Source organism: Hyperoodon ampullatus (assembly GCF_949752795.1).
Source record: "Hyperoodon ampullatus genome assembly, chromosome: 8".
Lineage (NCBI taxonomy): Eukaryota > Metazoa > Chordata > Mammalia > Artiodactyla > Ziphiidae > Hyperoodon > Hyperoodon ampullatus.
Genome location: NC_136921.1, coordinates 65,350,354 through 65,368,825, shown reverse-complemented (window position 1 = coordinate 65,368,825; position 18,472 = coordinate 65,350,354). Strand labels below are relative to the sequence as shown.

The 18,472-nt window shown below is 34.0% G+C and overlaps 1 protein-coding gene across 1 annotated transcript in view; it reads left to right on the top strand.

Moving 5' to 3' along the window:
• Positions 1-18,472, top strand: part of ORC4 (origin recognition complex subunit 4) — a 95,105-nt gene that overhangs the window by 63,299 nt on the left and 13,334 nt on the right. Inside the window, exons 5-10 of the mRNA XM_079709971.1 lie at positions 2,200-2,275; positions 2,733-2,818; positions 6,015-6,063; positions 7,928-8,079; positions 10,870-11,043; positions 16,961-17,047. Coding sequence (XP_079566097.1) covers positions 2,200-2,275; positions 2,733-2,818; positions 6,015-6,063; positions 7,928-8,079; positions 10,870-11,043; positions 16,961-17,047 — 624 coding nt within the window. The remainder of the gene's footprint in view (positions 1-2,199; positions 2,276-2,732; positions 2,819-6,014; positions 6,064-7,927; positions 8,080-10,869; positions 11,044-16,960; positions 17,048-18,472) is intronic.

Sequence of the window (18,472 nt, the reverse complement as noted above, 5' to 3'; positions counted from 1 at the left end):
TTTCAGACGGTCACACCTCATTAAAAAATTGTGAGCTGATTCAAGCAAATCATAGTAACCTGGTGTTAAAGTAAACTCAGTGGAAAGAGGCTATAAACCTGTTACAACTCTCTATGCATATGTAAAATGAAGGTATTATTATTAACCCTGTTTCATTCTGCAAAGAATCTGAAATGGTTTTGAACAATTCATCAAATGTAAAATGATTTTAAACATAAAATCAGAGCCAGGGAAATATAAATATTATGTAAGTAAAATATCAAGAGGTAGGGGCAAGAACAAAGCAGGTTACTAAGAGAATACAGCATAAGAGACCCAAGTTTGTATCATTTGGGACTAACTCTTGCGATAGGGTATGACTTGATCCAAAGACAGAAAAGTACCACCTCATCTTCTGACAGTTTTCTGTAAAGAATGTAACATCTCAGCTGGGCTTCTACTCATAGTATTGACAGTTGACATTTTGAGATGGTCTTTTTTTTTTTTGCGGTACGCGGGACTCTCACTGTTGTGGCCTCTCCCGTTGCGGAGCACAGGCTCCGGATGCACAGGCTCAGCGGCCATGGCTCACGGGCCCAGCCGCTCCGCGGCATATGGGATCCTCCCGGACCGGGGCACGAACCCGTATCCCCTGCATCGGCAGGCGGACTCTCAACCACTGCGCCACCAGGGAGGCCCGAGATTGTCTTTTTTTAAGAGGACTTTTTAAAGAGGACTACCTGTGATCTGAGGTAGAATTCCATATGCTTTAGAAACTATACAGATATACCAGGAATAGCTAGTATGTTTCATATACTGTTGTGAAACGTAATAATTTAAAATGAGGGTATTTGTTTTCTTTCTATTGCACAAAGATATTACAGTGACAAATAGAGGTAGAATATTGCAAAAACAAATAGTATTTTGTTTTTCAAAATAGCTTACCAGTTGTCTCAGTGACTTTGTTGAATAATCCTTTTTGTCCTCACTAAATTTTGATGCCATCTTTATTGTATACATAGCCTAATTTTCTGGACTATATATTTTGGGATAGTACCGTTCTATTTCTATTTTCATGTTAAAAAGAATAATCTGCCATTACTCTTCCTTTTACAAAGCTTTATGTTTTTTCTTAATTCTGTTTATTTTCAAATTTAAGAAAATATGTAGTATTAATATGAAGAGATATATATGATAGTGCAATATGAGTGATAAGATGTCACAAATCAAAAAATATAAAGAATGTAAGTATGTGGCATAGAAACCTGTAATTATAAAAATGTGAAGCTTTATAATTGAACAGTTTAAGGTGGCATAACACTTTCTGGGTATTTTTAGCAGTAATTACTATTATATTTTATTAGTATTAATAATTTTTTTAAAATTGTGAGCTCTAAGTTTAATAAGGGCTTTCTTTGCTTACCAAGCAGCTAACAAAGGCAACATCTCTTTTTTCAGCTTAACCTCTTGGTATTTCTTTTTTAATTTTCACTTTAAGGTAACATACAAAGTAGTTCACAGGGGCTTCCCTGGTGGCGCAGTGGTTGAGAGTCCACCTGCCGATGCAGGGGACGTGGGTTCGTGCCCCGGTCTGGGAAGATCCCACATGCCGCGGAGCGGCTAGGTCCATGAGCCATGGCTGCTGAGCCTGCGCATCCGGAGCCTGTGCTCCACAACGGGAGAGGGTCACAACAGTGAGAGGCCCGTGTACCGCAAAAAAAAAAAAAAAAAAAAAAAAAAATAGTTCACAGTATTTTGTAAAAATTGCCATATTGGGGGCAGATGTTTTGCTATCATTTAGCATTGTTCTTGTACTTATTTTCAATAGCTTTTAACTGATTTCAATGATAATTTTGTAGAGTAAATGGTGGAGACATATAATGAACTGAGACATGAAGTTCATAAGTGGCCATAGTTTTATGTGACTTCTACTGTAGAGAAGTATTTCTTTGAAAACTTAAGGGTTATTTCTGAACGTTTATTAGAAGTTTGGGTAGCTGATTGAGAGAGTGTGGCATCAGTCCAGGCTCTGGCATCTTAAGAGTCAGACTTTAGGAGTTCTAGTTAAACCTTCTATCTACAGAGAATCTGCAAATTTGTTGATTTTAAATGACAATCTGTTTATATTCTGTTCCTACCACTCATAGTTTAAAAAAGAATATGGGCTTATCATCTTTTACCCATTATTAAATATTTCATAAACTTTTTAATATTATTTAGTTAATAAACCATGCTTTGAAAGAACTAATGGAAGTAGAAGAAGTGAGTGAAAATGTATTACAAGTTCACTTAAATGGTAAGTATGTCCTCATTTTGCTATTGGAAGGGATATAAGCCATGTGAGCTTCTTATATTATGAAGCTTAATTTACTCATGTGTTTTAAATCTGCATTAATAACTATACTTTAAAAACTAAATCTTTGTTTAACAACTTTAGCACACTGTACACAGTATTTTTAGAAATTAAAAAATATTAATAAAGGAGACGCATAAGGTCTCTTGTTTTTTATCTTGATTTTCTTATCTTTTTTAAAATAATACTAATCCCAAGGAAGATGGTTCTTTGAGTCTATTAAATGTTTTCACTGTTGAGTTTTTAAAAGGAAATAATGTACACTAACAGGCTTTGACTTTTTTCTTTGTAATTAAATTTTAAAAAGCATTAGAAAATTTACTTGACTGGAAAATAACCTTCATTGTATCAAATACATATTTCATTTTTATTAAATACTTTAAAATGGGCTTTATTTCAGGACTGCTGCAGATCAATGATAATATTGCCTTAAAGGAAATCACAAGGCAGTTAAATCTGGAAAATGTAGTTGGAGATAAAGTTTTTGTAAGTATCATTTTCATTATTTTATTAAATAGGCTTCAAATTAAAGTCTGTATAGCATACATACGTTTATATTTTTGGAAGAGTAGGAAGAGTTCAGAGATTCTAAATTGAAATATGCAAGATTCTTATAAGAATGTACAATGTACTAGGATGCATTTATTCATCAAATCTTTATGTTTAGATTTTTTTTGAAGTAGGTTATACTAGTTATAAAATACTTCAAGAAATCCAGGTTTGTGTAGATATTATCTGAGTTTGTTTCTTTATCTGTAAGATAAATATGATTCTCTACCCTTGGAAGTAGATTAATATGTTTTTAAAAATACTACACTCTAGCAGTCTATTTCTAGTCTTATGAGACTTGGATAGCATGGGAGTAGTGGAAAATGTATTGAATTTGAAGCTACAAAAAGTGGATTTGAGTCTTGCCCTATAACTATTGACTACCTGGTAATCATGGCTAATAAATATCTTTGAATTATAGATTCCTCACCTGTTAAATTGGCATTATCTTATTATACTTACCTCACAGATTTATTCTAAAGAAGAAAAGAAGTATTAAACATCATTTATGTTTTTTTTTTTAAATAGGATGGTAATATGCTGTGCAAATGTCAGTTATCTCTTATTATTAAAATGTTCACAGAAAGTTACCCACATCTCATTATTGTAGCTTGGAATCTCAGGACAGTAAACATCAATAATTTAAACTGATAAGAAATGTTTTGGAACTTTTATTAAACTTTTTACCTACCACTTGATTTATAAGGCTCAAGGGAAACATGATTAACTTGCAGCTGCCTTAATTTTCATAATGAAATGACTCATCTGCTTAATGCAATTGAAGCAGGTTGTAGACGTTCCAAGTTAATTTTCTGGTCACTGGTGATCATTCAGTGGTGTCACTCTAATCTCTAAACTGTGTCTCTGTTCTGCAGTAACACTGCCATAGTTGTGTAGGCCTCCTAACATTTAGTAATTTTATTCTTTAAAAATTACCTATAAAAAGTTGAGCCAATCATGTGTTACCTTTCCATTATCTACAGGTCTTTTTTTTTCTTTTTTTTTTTTTTGGCTGCATTGGGTCTTCATTGCTGCACGCGGGCTTTCTCTAGTTGTGGTGAGCGGGGCTACTCTTCATTGCAGTGGGCAAGCTTCTCATTGCAGTGGCTTCTCTTGTTGTGGAACACAGGCTCTAGGTGCGTGGGCTTCGATATTTGTGGCACATGGGCTCAGTAGTTGTGGCTCGCGGGCTCTAGAGCACGGGCTCTGTAGTTGTGGCACACAGGCTTAGTTGTTCTGTGGCATGTGGGATCTTCCTGGACCAGGGATTGAACCCGTGTCCCCTGCATTGGCAGGCGGATTCTTAACCACTGCACCACCAGGGAAGTCCCTATCTACAGGTCTTTGAAGTGCAAGTTCAAATGCTTCTTCTGTAAATCTGTTGTTCTACGTCCTGTCCAGAATGTAATGTAGAAGATAGCGGCCTACTTGGCAAAGGAGAGTTACTATTATGTAGACTCTGTTTGGCTTTTGGTTTCCAGTAGATTAGTGTTTCTGACTTTTCTAAATAGAGCTATTTGCATTGGATTCATATGAAATAATACAAGGCACAGTTGGTTATCATCCTAGTCATCACTATTGTTATCATAATCCCCACATATACAGATTATTAGTTTAACTTCTACATTGTATAGATTAGGCACCTGAGGCTAAGAGAACATAATTAGTGTGCCTAAAGTCATAAAATGACAAAGGCTGGACATTAAGAAACTAAGTGATTTAACCCAGACCCTTTCTGTTTTGATGTACTTAGAGCAAACTTGTATATTCTTTTATATATATATATATATATATATATATATATATATATATATACATATATATATATATATGTATATACACACACACACATAAATGTGTATATTTATATAAATATATACTTATATAAGTAAATTCTTATAATATGTACATATGAATTTATCTAAGTATATACTTACACTTAATGTCAGGTATAATAGTCTTTAAAAAAATAGCAAAATGTTAGCAACCTTTGAGTAACTTTGACCACTGATTTTCCAACAGATTGTCTCTGATCCTTTGTTTATGTTATGGTAAATACCTCTTGCCCTGCCTACCTTGGAAATAGTATTACTTGACAGTATGTAATCATCACAAAATATGTAGAAGCTCTTTAAAACCTGTTATGCTATTTTATATCAGTTCTCTCTACTGGGAAACAAACAAGTGGGTTTCTTTTTTCCTATATATCTCTTCAAATTTAAAGTTGGCTGTTTCTTTAAATTAAGAAATCTGAATGAAGTAAAAATTAAGGACTTCAGTGAAAAAATATTTTAATGAGGCCTTTATCCACATGCTGGAACATCTGGATAATGCATCTGCTACTCTATTAATTTCCAACCAGAATATTTAAGTTGTATCCAAAAATGTTTTGGCTGTGTTCCAAGCAAACATAGCCAAATTTGATATGATATATACAAATTCTATAATATTCTCTTGAATAGAGAAACACTGTTTTATTGTCTGATGTTCGAGGCAAGTTTGTTCTCCCTTTTCCTTTTGGATCTCATTTAAATTCATGGTAATTTTTTTAGTGGTACAAGTTTGAGACTTGCAAGAGACTGATGTGTTTCAAGATACAAAGTGCAATGGATTTCTTGTTCTCTGACTATTCAGAATATAACAACTCTTAAAAATTACCTTTAGGGCTTCCCTGGTGGCGCAGTGGTTGAGAGTCCGCCTGCCGGTGCAGGGGACACGGGTTCATGCCCTGGTCCGGGAAGATCCCACCTGCCGTGGAGCGGCTGGGCCCGTGAGCCATGGCCGCTGAGCCTGCGCATCCGGAGCCTGTGCTCCGCAACGGGAGAGGCCACAACAGTGAGAGGCCCACATACTGCAAAAAAAAAAAAAAAAACCTTTAAATAAAGTTAACAGTTTTACAGATTTTATCCAGAAAATATAAAATTTTGAACATGGCATAATAATGCCATTTTCAGTGCCATCTCTACTTTTGTATTTAAGTTTTAGATTGTAAGCATAGAGATATTCAGCTCAGAATCTGGCCAATGACTTTGGCCAGATACACAATGTCTATACAATATATAGAATCATATAGCCCTCTTTTATTCTTTATTTCACTAAACTTCTAGTCATGGCATCTTTTTTTGTTATTCAGGGAAGCTTTGCTGAAAACCTTTCATTTCTTCTGGAAGCTTTAAAAAAAGGTAAATATTAATATGTTTAACAATATCAAAAGATATTTGTTTAGCTTTATTTTTCCCTTGATCATATGCTTTTACAATAAAAAGAAATATAAAAAAGAATAAAATAATGACCACTGAAATCCCTAATAATAGTGATTATTCCAATTAACATTTGATTTCATATCTTTATTCACCTGTAGTATATCGTTGGTATAGATAGACATAATTTTCAATAAAAATAAAATCTTTTCTATTTTGTTGTGTGATATACATCTTTTCACTTACTCATGGTATGTCATAAGCATCTTTCCATGTCAGTAAATATTGAGGTGCATCATCATTTTTATGGTTCTCATATATTTCATTTTTAAAATATAAATTAACTATAATTTAAAATTCTAATATAATGAATTATAATTTATTAATCACCAGCTATCAACTTTTATTTCTAATTTTGTATAATTAGGAAGAAATGCTTAAATGATCATCCAGATTTCCTGGGGTAAATTTCAATGAGTAGAATTCTAGATTAAAAGGTTCTACATTTAAAAGAATAAATATTAATTACCAAACTACCCTAGAAGGTCCATTTTCTAAACATATTTAAAAGTACTTTTTTCCTACAGGACCTCAAAAACAATTATTTTCATGTTTGCCTATTTAATAGAAATTTTTTTTATTTTAGTTTAATTTGCATAATTTGGGTACTGATGATGCTCATATCAAATTTTAATTGGCCACTGATATTTACTGGTTTGTGTATTTCCTGTTGGTTCTTTGCCTTATTTTGGTGGTTTATCTCATATTTATTATGTGAATTCTTGCACTTGTTTCTTTCTTCTCTTAAGTTTGGTTTGGACTTTTCTGAATAGAAGTTTAAAATTTTTTACATAGTCAAAATTTTTCCCTCCTTCATACTTTGACGTTCACTTATATTTTCATCCAGTACGTATAATTCATAATTTGGCTGGCATTTATTTTGGTAAGGTGTAAAGTAAATATCTAATCTTGAAAATACCACTTTTTCCATTGTTATGTAATGCTATATTTTATCAAAAACTAAAGTACTATATTATGTAGATCTAGACTTCTGAGTGGTCCCTGTGGTTTTAATATCATTTAGGTTAATGCATATGTTTTATTATCTATTAGATAATATTATCAGATATTATCTAACAGGTAATATTAATTATTATTAATAAATCTGTTTATTATCAGTTTTTTTCACTTTTTATGCAAATATAAAGCCTTAGACCTTAAGGTAATAGTGATTGTTCTGCTAAAGTTTCCATTGTTGTGAGGAGAAAAACAAATCCACAGAGTCATGTTGAACTTCTCCCTATTGTTGAAGTGTTAAAATTGTCATTAGTAGGAGTTAAAGTAGCTTTGGTTAAACTTCATAGTACAACGGTTATTTATAAAAATTATTTCTATGGGAAGATTTACTTTGCATTTCTACTAACTAAAAGTAAGTCTCTTTTGAAGTAATAGTTTTATGTCCCTCTGTACATAATCCCAAAGTGTTTTGGTCTCTGTAGGTGTTAAAAGATCCTTGTCAATTTTCTGATGATAGAAGAATTATGTTTACATAATTTAAAAAACAATAGTCTTCAGTCATTTAAATGATTTTCTTAACATCAGTAAAGCTACTAGAGTCTCGTGATTAGACTGTGAATTTCCTGAGGGCCATAGGGGCTATTTTGTCCTTTGAATTATTTTTTTTGTTGAATAAATGTACATGCATTGGTAAGTGCCCTACCCAAAGTAGGTTATCAATATATTTTTTATGAATTGAGTTTTAAAAAATGAAATGTAATAAATAGTTTGGAAATTTAAGAAAGGCTGATATAATTGCTTGTTAATATAAAGTCTTATTTTTTCTTAGGTGACCGGACTAGTAGTTGCCCAGTGATCTTCATATTAGATGAATTTGATCTTTTTGCTCATCATAAAAACCAAACACTCCTCTATAATCTTTTTGACATTTCTCAGTCTGCACAGACTCCGGTAGCAGTTATTGGTCTTACATGTAGATTGGTAAGTGTTTCTATTTTAAAAATTGATTATAATATTTAGAAAATTAAAGCTTAATTACTGATTAGTCACTATGTAGGTCATTTTTCAAATGTATTTCATCAATACTTGGCACATTTATCCCACTTTTCAACTCAAATTGAGGAAAACAAGGAAATATTTATCACATATCCTCATAGACTAATACCTCCTGCAGTCTAATCAAATCACTGAATTAAAAAATATTAAGTGAGATTATGCTAATAAATATAATTTCTACATTAGCAAATAAAGAAAAAGTTAAATAACCTCACTACCATTTTATAAAAATTGCTAATATTTTCTACTTTTTACATTTAAGATTCTTTCCATATTTTAAAAATGCTTGGAATCAACTCAAAATGATACTGTCCCAACTTGTAAGTATACATGTCCAGAAATGGAAGGGATTATCTCTATCAGGTTGTCACAGTAGATAGTGGCTTCTTTGCTCCTTGGAGGATTTTAGAATGATTTAACCATAGTGTTAATGTCACTATCACATTACTTTGTGAAGACTCCATGCATGTTGAACCTTGTGTACCTTCAGACAGCTTATGTAGGTCTTTTTGCGTTTACCTTCTCTCTCTCTCTATCTCTCTTTTTTTTTTTTTAAATTTTTCCCCAAAGTGGGTGCACCATTCTTGGAAGTACTGCAATACCAGGTCAATGCATGGAATGGATGGAGCAAGTTCCTATTCCATCTCCTAGTTCCAGAAATCCATTTAATTCATTGTCCTCAGATAGAGCACATATCAGTTATTAAACTGATAAAAACAGATACTACACTTGATCTTAGCCAAAAGGCCGAGAAGCAGTGTGTTTACCTTCTTTTACTCTCCTAGTATGAACTTTCTAATTGAATTCAGGTAAAACTGGTTTTTAAGAGTCACCTCTCTTCTTATACTATGGCTGCCATACATCTGTAGCTTTCATCCTTTTTCCTTCTTCATTTATGGCAGGCTTATGTCAAGCCCTTATTCTCCTTTTGTACAGCTCGTTCCCTTTTTTAGAAACGTGAAACTCTTTACTAAGTCATCTTTCAACAGTCTTGCTAGTGCTGTTTCTCAAAGGAGTGGCTTTCTGTGTCCTCCTTCCCCAGTGCTCTAGAGCTTACCATGTATGCTTTCATAATAAGCCTCTCTCACAGAAAATCTGGCTGGTTTTCCACATACCTTTATTCCTCTTTTCAAAATGTAGCAGTCTAACACAGTGGTTAAGGAAGCACATTCTTCCTTGCTAAAAGCTCTTCCTTTGGGTGGAAGTGGCAGTGGCAAATGCTTTTGACCCAGTGAGGGACAAAATAAAGGGTTAGTAGCTCCTTAGCCATATTATCAGAGGCTCTTTTTTATTCTGTATGTATAATTCTCCAACTGTGTAATTCAAATCTAAGTATATACCTGTGTGTCCATGTTTATAGGGAAAGAGCAAAAGGATCGATGGAGTAGTGATTTTGCTAGCAAATAACCTCTTCCTTGTGGCAGTAATTTTTTTTTCTACTATTCCCTGTATCCCCACATTACCAATTTCTGTCATTACTGCCCACCACCAAACTATCAGTTACTGTTCACCTCTAAAATTATTTTACTTCCATCTCTTTCCATTCCCAAGTTCAGGCTCTTAATTATTGCTTACCTCTATGGGTGATCTAGAACTGCTCCTTAGTAGAAAATAAATGTATAATATTTCTGTCTCTGAACATAACTTTTAATTGTCTTATGCTGGCACTATATTTTTCTTTAACCTGTAAACACATGTCAGGTTTTTCATCCACCCTCCCCCACTCTAACCCCAAGCTATTAATCTTTCCTGTCTTCCTTTCCACACTAACCATGATGCCATGCATGATGCCTTTTCAGTCGCTTTAATTCTTTCCTGTGTATCATTGGTTTCTTAACCTAGAATCATCTGGGTAGATTTGAAAATCCGTATTTCTGGGCCTCACCACAGCTTTTTGTTTTTCTTTTTTTATAGAAAATTGACACTAGCTCCCTCACTTTTCAAGGAAAAATAGCACTAATACAAGTAGTTTCTCAAATATTGTTATAAAAAAGCCAAAAGACAGAATAATTTACCAGTGTCACACTGTGTTCCTGCCAGTTTCCTCTTCTACAGTTTGTTCCTTAAGTCCAGCGTGGCTTCAGCTTAAATATGTATAGTTTAGTGAACTGAATTTTTCTCCATTATACATGCTGCTTCTTGAGTCTTTGTTACATAAAACAATGAAAATGTTTAAATTTTCATGAATGTTAATAAGTCTAATTATATTTTATTATCTTAATTTTTTATCTGAATTCTTCATAGAATGTATGAAATTGCTTATTGATAGCTATAATTTTTTAAGCAGTTATTGTTGGTCTTGCAGTGTTAAAGATTAGCTGAGAAAAATTTTTAAGCAGTTATTGTTGGTCTTGCAATGTTAAAAGATTAGCTGAGAAAAACATGGTTTGAAAAAGGCTTGACATCACCAGGCTTACAAGTGCTTAGAAGGGGATTAAAAGTAGTCTTGGATTAAAAATACTTTTAGAGGCTTGGTTTATTTCCAAGCCACATTCTCTTACCTCTACTACCTTGTAGCCCTAAGTAGATCAAGGGCATAATTAAAATTTTTTTAATGCTTAATTGTGTATTACAGGATAAGCATTTTTAATGCTTAATTGTGTATTACAGGATAAGCATTGCTGATTATAAGTGATAGTTCAAATAGTTATACCTCTAACATTGGTATGGTTATTTTAAACATGCATCTTACGGAGATTTTTGTTTGTTTTTAAGGATATTTTGGAACTCTTAGAAAAGAGAGTGAAGTCACGATTTTCCCACCGGCAGATACACTTAATGAATTCATTTGGTTTTCCACAGTATCTTAAAATATTTAAAGAACAATTATCTCTACCTGCAGTATTTCCAGGCAAGATTTTCGCTGAGAAGTGGAATGAAAATGTTCAGGTAGTTTGGAAAAAAGACAATAATGTTAAAGTAATATTTGTGTCTTGCTATACCATTTGAAAGCAATTAAAACTTGAAAATCTTTAAAATCTGTAAGTTAGCATAAAATTTCTAATATTACTGTGGCACAAAACTGCATTAATACAAATTATACTCTTTTGTGTGTGTATTTTCTTTTAAAAAACAGTTGAAATATCATACTTCTAAATTTTTTTTCTCAAAAGAACTTTTATGAGATTTGTTTTATTTGTATTTATATTTTAGATTACTTTGTTAATGAACTTCATCATTAAATATTTATTTTATTTTATAAGTTTAGCAATATATTAATTTAGTAAGGTTCATACCTACCTATCCAGTGTAGATTTTTCTTTTCCAGTTCTCATGAACAACTTAAGCGTTTTTCTCATTGGGTCTATTAAGAAGCAATTCAGACTGTGGCAACTTTGGTTATATTATCTACATTGACATATCCCATCTTTGAGTCCTTGGAGCCCTGAGGGTCTTAAGTTGCAAATGCACACTCACTTGTTGTTTTAAACATTTACTGAACCTTGTGGACTCTAAGTATACTTAAGTTGAACAGCCTAATTTGTACAGACTGTTGTTTTATCAGCTAAGCATACTAGCATCAGTTTATCTTATACTGACAAGTTTTAGTTGGCAGGGAAAAGGGAGAGAGTATATGTGTGTGAATGTGTGTTTAATAATGTGTTTGAAAAACAATATTACTGAATAAATCTTACATGTCAAAAATATGGGCCTTGTGAAAGTGGAAAATAATATAGAGTCCTTGGTGATGAAAGAATTAGGAAAAACTGGTCTCTAATATTAAATACTAATGAGTGAGGATGATTAGATCTGCTTAGAGTTAAACAGTCTATATTCATTGGCTCTAAAAGATTGTTTTATGTTATAGCAATAACGATAGATTATATTTTTTTACTGTAAAATCTTAAATATCAATACCAAATTAAAAGTGAGAGTTTGCATTTATTTTGCTCTTTAATGATTCTTGTTTTTTTCTCCCATCTTTGTTGAGGTATAATTGACAAATTAGAAATTGCTTATATTTAAGGTATACAACTTGATGTTTTGGTATACATTGTGAAATACCACAATCAAGCTATAATATTTAACATATCCATCACCTCATATAGATCTCTTTCTTTTCTCCTTTTTTTTAAATTTTGTGGTAAAACAGTTAAGTTTTATCTTCTAAGCAAATTTCAAGTATATAGTACTGTATCGTTAACTATAATCACATTGCTGTCCATTACTTACGCAGAATTTAACTTGTATAACTGAAACTTGATTCTTATTTTGATTTAAAATAGAGTCAGCTTATTTGAGCACTATTAATTTTGACACAGTTTTTTAAAATTAAAAGTTACGAACAAAATTTAATCAGTGCTTAAGAATACATGGTAGGGCCTCCCTGGTGGCGCAGTGGTTGAGAGTCCGCCTGCCGATGCAGGGGATACGGGTTCGTGCCCCGGTCCGGGAGGATCCCATATGCCGTGGAGCGGCTGGGCCCGTGAGCCATGGCCGCTGAGCCTGCGTGTCCTGAGCCTGTGCTCCGCAGCGGGAGAGGCCACAACAATGAGAGGCCCGCATACTGCAAAAAAAAAAAAAAAAAAAAAAAAAAAAAAAAAAAAGAATACATGGTAAAAGGTAGAACTTTCCCTTATGTCCATGCCCATCTTCCCTCTTTTCACTACAAAGTAATTATTTGGTTCGTAGCATTTCAGACCTTATATATTGATACAAGCCAAATTTGTTTTTACATAAAGGATTCAAACCTTAAATATTATTCTTTGGTTTACCTTTTTTACTTTGTTGTAATCATTAATTTCATATTTTTTTCCTAATATAACTATACAGAATTGTATATCAAAATGATTGACTTTCTCCTTAAATCATGATATTGTGTCATGATATAATTAGGTGTGGGTCCTTCCTTCCACCTTCCTCCCCAAATTAACTTTTCCTGGGACTCAGATATTTACTAGCTCGTGCAAGTTTTTCTTGATACTATATCTAATTATAAGAGTCCATGCTTTAAGAACACTTTATAGTTGGTGCTCTCACATTGTCTTTTCCTTTACCTGGATCTGGAGTGGGTCAGAGCTCTGAATCTTTGGCCTCTGAATCCACTTTTGAGTGCGTCACAGACTTTCACCTTTTACAACTCCTGAACTGATTGTTTTGTTACAACAGTGTGTTTTTCTGATTGCTTTAGTGATCAAATGCAATCTTAGTATTTAAATGTCTGTGCTTTCCCAGGGCTTTTATTATTCTTATCCCTGCTCACTTTCCTTTCCTAAGACGACTACGTCAGCCCAGATTATACTGTACTGTCATCCATCTTTCTACGTAAGCCCAGATTATACTGTACTGTCATCCATCTTTCTGTCCCTCCCAGCTATGTTGTATTCTGAGATCCTAGAATGGGTATATAAAGGAAGTAGATGGTGACAGTTACTGTGAAGCATAACTCTGGATGACTCAGAAGATGGTAAGCATGTGATGTAGAGTGGCTAACGCTAGGTTTTTGGTCCTTTTTTGCTGATCACTAAATTTAGAGGCAGGATGATAGGAATGAATGTGAACACTCTCCTGTCATCTTTTTGATAATCTTACAGTTCTTTCATAAGGTAGAACTAATACCACTGGAGTTTGTGTCTCTTAGTTCTAATATTTTCTTGCCCTATCCTAATCATCATTTGCCACCTCCCTTTAGGGTATGCTAATAAATGAACTTCACTTGAAAAAAATACGTCAGCACCATGGCCAGAGGCCCTGTCTGAAAAGGGGGGGTGTGCACTGAAGGAGCTATCCTTTCACCCAGTGCTGACTATCCAGCAAGTTTTTCTAATTCCAAGGTTAAACAAAAGCAATGGTATAGATGACAGGTCACCTAGGGAATCTCATCCAATAAATATGTTCAGGATAGACTTGAACCTGGACATACTGTCTAACTTGAATGTTTGTTTTAGCCCTATCCCAGATATGTAAGTAAGCAGGGTAAATACCATCTCAACATGGCAGTATAAGAAAAATCTCTGTATAAAAGAGCATTTAAAGGACCATAGCACAGAATGACTATCATCAAAAAATCTACAAACAGTAAATGCTGGAGAGGGTGTGGAGAAAAGGGAACCCTCTTGCACTGTTGGTGGGAATGTAAGTTGATACAGCCACTATGGAGAACAGTATGGAGGTTCCTTTAAAAACTAAAAATAGAACTACCATATGACCCAGCAATCCCACTCTCAAGGCAAATACCCTGAGAAGACCATAATTCAAAAAGAGTCATGTATCACAGTGTTCATTGCAGCACTATTTACAATCGCCAGGACATGGAAGCAACCTAAGTGTCCATTGACAGATGAATGGATAAAGAAGATGTGGCACATATATACAATCGAATATTACTCAGCCATAAAAATAAACGAAATTGAACTATTTGTAGTGAGGTGGATGGACCTAAAGACTGTCATACAGAGTGAAGTAAGTCAGAAAGAGAAAAACAAATACCGTATGCTAACCCATATATATGGAATCTAAAAAAATAAGAAAAGGTTCTGAAGAACCTAGGGGCAGGACGAGAATAAAGACTCAGACATAGAGAATTGACTTGAGGACACAGAAGGGGGAAGGGTAAGCTGGGAGGAAGTGAGAGAGTGCCATGGACATATATACACTACCAAATGTAAAATAGATAGCTAGTGGGAAGCAGCTGCATAGCACAGGGAGATCAGCTCGGTGCTTTGTGAACACCTAGAGGGGTGGGATAGGGATGGTGGGAGGGAGACGCAAGAGGGAGGAGATATGGGGATACATGTATATGTATAACTGATTCACTTGGTTATACAGCAGAAACACAGCATTGTAAAGCAATTATACTCCAAAAAAGATGTTAAATAAATAAATAAAATAAAAGGACCATAGCTAATTCTCCTCAAAGAAAATTCCCACAAAGTGCTATAGCTAAGTTCAAGAAAGATCTACCAACTTTCTTAACCTTCCCTTCCCTGTTTAGTTAACAGAAGGTAAGAATGTTTAGCAGGAAGACTAGGAGATTTAGTATATATACTGCTGCCACTAAGTTATCCCTGGAGCAGCATGAGTCCTCAGGTACTAGTGTAATCCTATAACATTCTCCTTAGAAACTACCTGTGAAGAGGGCACCAGTCAAGCACACTGCAGTGAGCACATTAAGAACTTGTTTCTGCAACTGCTACTCCTGTGCTCATCAGTGAAAAGGGAATGTGTCAGCTTCCCTGAATAAGGCAGAGAAGACTAAACAGTAGCAAGGGAATGGGGACTATAACTAGGATAATATATTTACTGAGAGCATAAAACTTCATCCCATTAGACTAGAACTTATTCGTGAATCTGGATCTTCTCACAGTGGAAGAAGTAGAGACATACAGTTTCAGCTCTAGAAAATACAGAAATACTTAGTTTTCTGGACCTTTTTTTTTTGGAAAGAGAATCCTTATTCTTTGCAGATGAGTTTTGAAAAACTATGTCAGTCTTACCCAAGCCTTTTTTGGCTCTGCCAACTCTGATTTTACTGTCCTTTCATCTAATCTTTTCTTTGGTGCCAGGTGAACCTCACTTTTCATTAATCCTAATTCACTGCAGTCACTGTTTTTAGTCTTCTCTTTCTCTCTTAAAGGGCTTGCTGTTGCTATATATATATTTGTGTCAAACAGGGTTGAATACCCTTGGAAGCATACCAGATGAACATAAAATAATAAAGCAAAGTAATACAAATAAAAAACTTTGGGAAATTAACTGTAGTCCTTGCTTCTGCAGTTGTTGACTCTTACCAAGTCACTTATAAAATTGATATATTAAATATATATTTAGATATTGCTTTTTCAAAGGGCCCTATTGAGCTCTAAATTTCCAAAGCCATCAACTTCTCAAAATACATCTTAATTTAGTTATGCAAAGTATGTAGTTTACATTGTTGATCACCACTTCCCTCTTGAAGTGTGTCCCTCTTGTTTTCTTCCCCTGGTTTTATTGCTCTCTCTTGGATTCTGTTCCAGTCTTCAACATCTTTCTCAGTCTCTTACTTTGCTCCTCTTTTTCCATTTACTTCTTAAACATTGATAATACAAGTTTTACTTCCTGACCACATCTCCCTCTTCACTTCTCCTGGGACATTCTGTTCCCCATAGTTTCATCTTTGATTTTTTTCTAACCCCTCTCCAACCCTGCATCTCTGCTCCCCAGTGGTTGATTCTCCATCAGACATATCTTCTATAAATGTGTTTAATTCTTTCTTGTCTTCACACCACTGTGTTAATTCAGACTCATTTCGTTTCTTACGTGGACAATTGCAGTTGCCTCCAGTTAGGTTTTCCTGCCTTTTTCTTTCCGTACAATCACTTAGCCAAAACTGAAACTCAGGATGACATGACTAACTCATCTTCTGTCCATATGCCACAATCTCCCTACATTGTTCATGATGTTCCCTATAACTGGAATGCTCTTTGTAGCATATTGACTCATACAGTTTAAGCATTTTTTGTAACACTTTACTTTGTTTTTGAAGTATAGTAAATAACCCTTATTCTCTGTTTCATTTAGTGGTGCATTTTGATCATCCCATTAGTACTGACTGTATAGTTTCCCCCTTTAGACTGGAAATTTTGTGGTAGCAAGGGTTATGTTTTATCTTTGTGTCTTTGGAATTAATGTAAAGGGATAAGAAGAAAATCAGTAGAGTGGAAATTTGATTTTGATTTTTGTTTTCCACCAATAAGGCCAGCACCTATTTAATAATGGACAAATACCAGATAGAGTTCATGAGATACACCAGCCAGTGAAGCACAAGATTACATTTAGGTTTTAAACTGCATTGTTCCTTAATTCTGTTTTGATTTTTTTCCTCTAGAGTCTCTCAGAAGATAGGAATGTGCGAGACGTGCTGCAGACGCATTTCAATGTCAGCAAAAGCCTGCGGTCACTACACACGCTACTGGTTTGTATTAGTTTTATTTTTATCACTCATTTCTTTCACCAGGTAATTATGTTCTGACGGGAATTGGTTAAACCTCTAGATAAATTTTGGGAAAATAAACATGTCTACTACATTAGGTCTTCCAATCCCTGAATATGGTACGCCTCTTCTTTTATTTAGTTCTTCTTTGATTTCTTTCATCATCATTTTATAATTCTCACCTCACAGATCCTGTACATGTTTACAGTGTATACCTAAGTGTTTAGTTTCCTGTGGAACAATTTTAAATGATATTTTGTTTTTAATTTTGGTTTTAGCATGCCCATTATTAGTGTATAGAAATGTGACTGATTTTTGTGTTGATATTGTATTCTGCAATGTTGCTGAACTAATTTATTTTAGGACTTTTTTTAATAGATTCTTTGAGATTTTCTATGTAGATAATCATATCATCTGCAAATAAAGAGTTTTATTTTTTTCCTTTCTAATTTATATATCTTTTCTTTCTTTTTCTTTTTTGCAATGGCTAGAACTTCTTGCACTATGTTGGATAAGAATGGTGAGGGTAGATAATTGCCAGTCTTAGGGGGAAAGGATTTAGTCTTTTACTGTTAAGTATGATATAAGCTGTAGGTTTTTAATACATGTTTATTATCAAGTTAAGGTAATTCCCATCTATTCCTAACTTGCTGAGAGTTTATTATGATTGTGTTGGATTTTGTTAAATGCTTATTCTGTATCAATGAATATGATCTATGACTTTTCTTCTTTAGCCTATTGATATGTTGAATTACCTTGCTTGATTTTCGAAGGTTGAACTAGCTTTACATGCCTGGACAAATCCTACCTGGTCATGGTCTTTCACCCAGTAATTATATCTTAAGCTTAAACAGTATCAAGAAAGGGGTACTTAATTGTTCTGAAAAGTAAAGTTTTTCCTTCTCTTAGAGTATTTGATACTAGTCTAATATTTCTAGAAAATTATTTATTCCTTATTATAAAAGGTATGGCAAATACCTTTCAAAGAGAAAATAATTTTGGTTTCGTGAGTTTCTTCTTGATCACTTCCATTTATAATAATAATGGGTATCATTTATTAAATAGCACATGAGTCAGGTGACCTAGTTACTTTACCAGCATTATGTCTAGTTATATTAATCCTGTTTTTTAATCTTTGGGTGTATTTTATCCTTACCTTTGAGGAAACTGATGCTCTTTGAGGTTAAATAACTTACCCCAGGTCACACAGCTAGTAGATGGCAAACCCAGGGCTCAAATCCAAGGCTGTCTAGCTTCAAGCTTATCATAGCTGCTTTACTATGTGGTTCTGCCACTTTTACAGATTCTCCTTCTCCATTTCTGATCTTGCTTAGGAAACTTGAGTGTTTTCCTCTCTATATACTTTCCCTCTCATTAGCACATCCCCCTCCCATTTATCAAAACCAC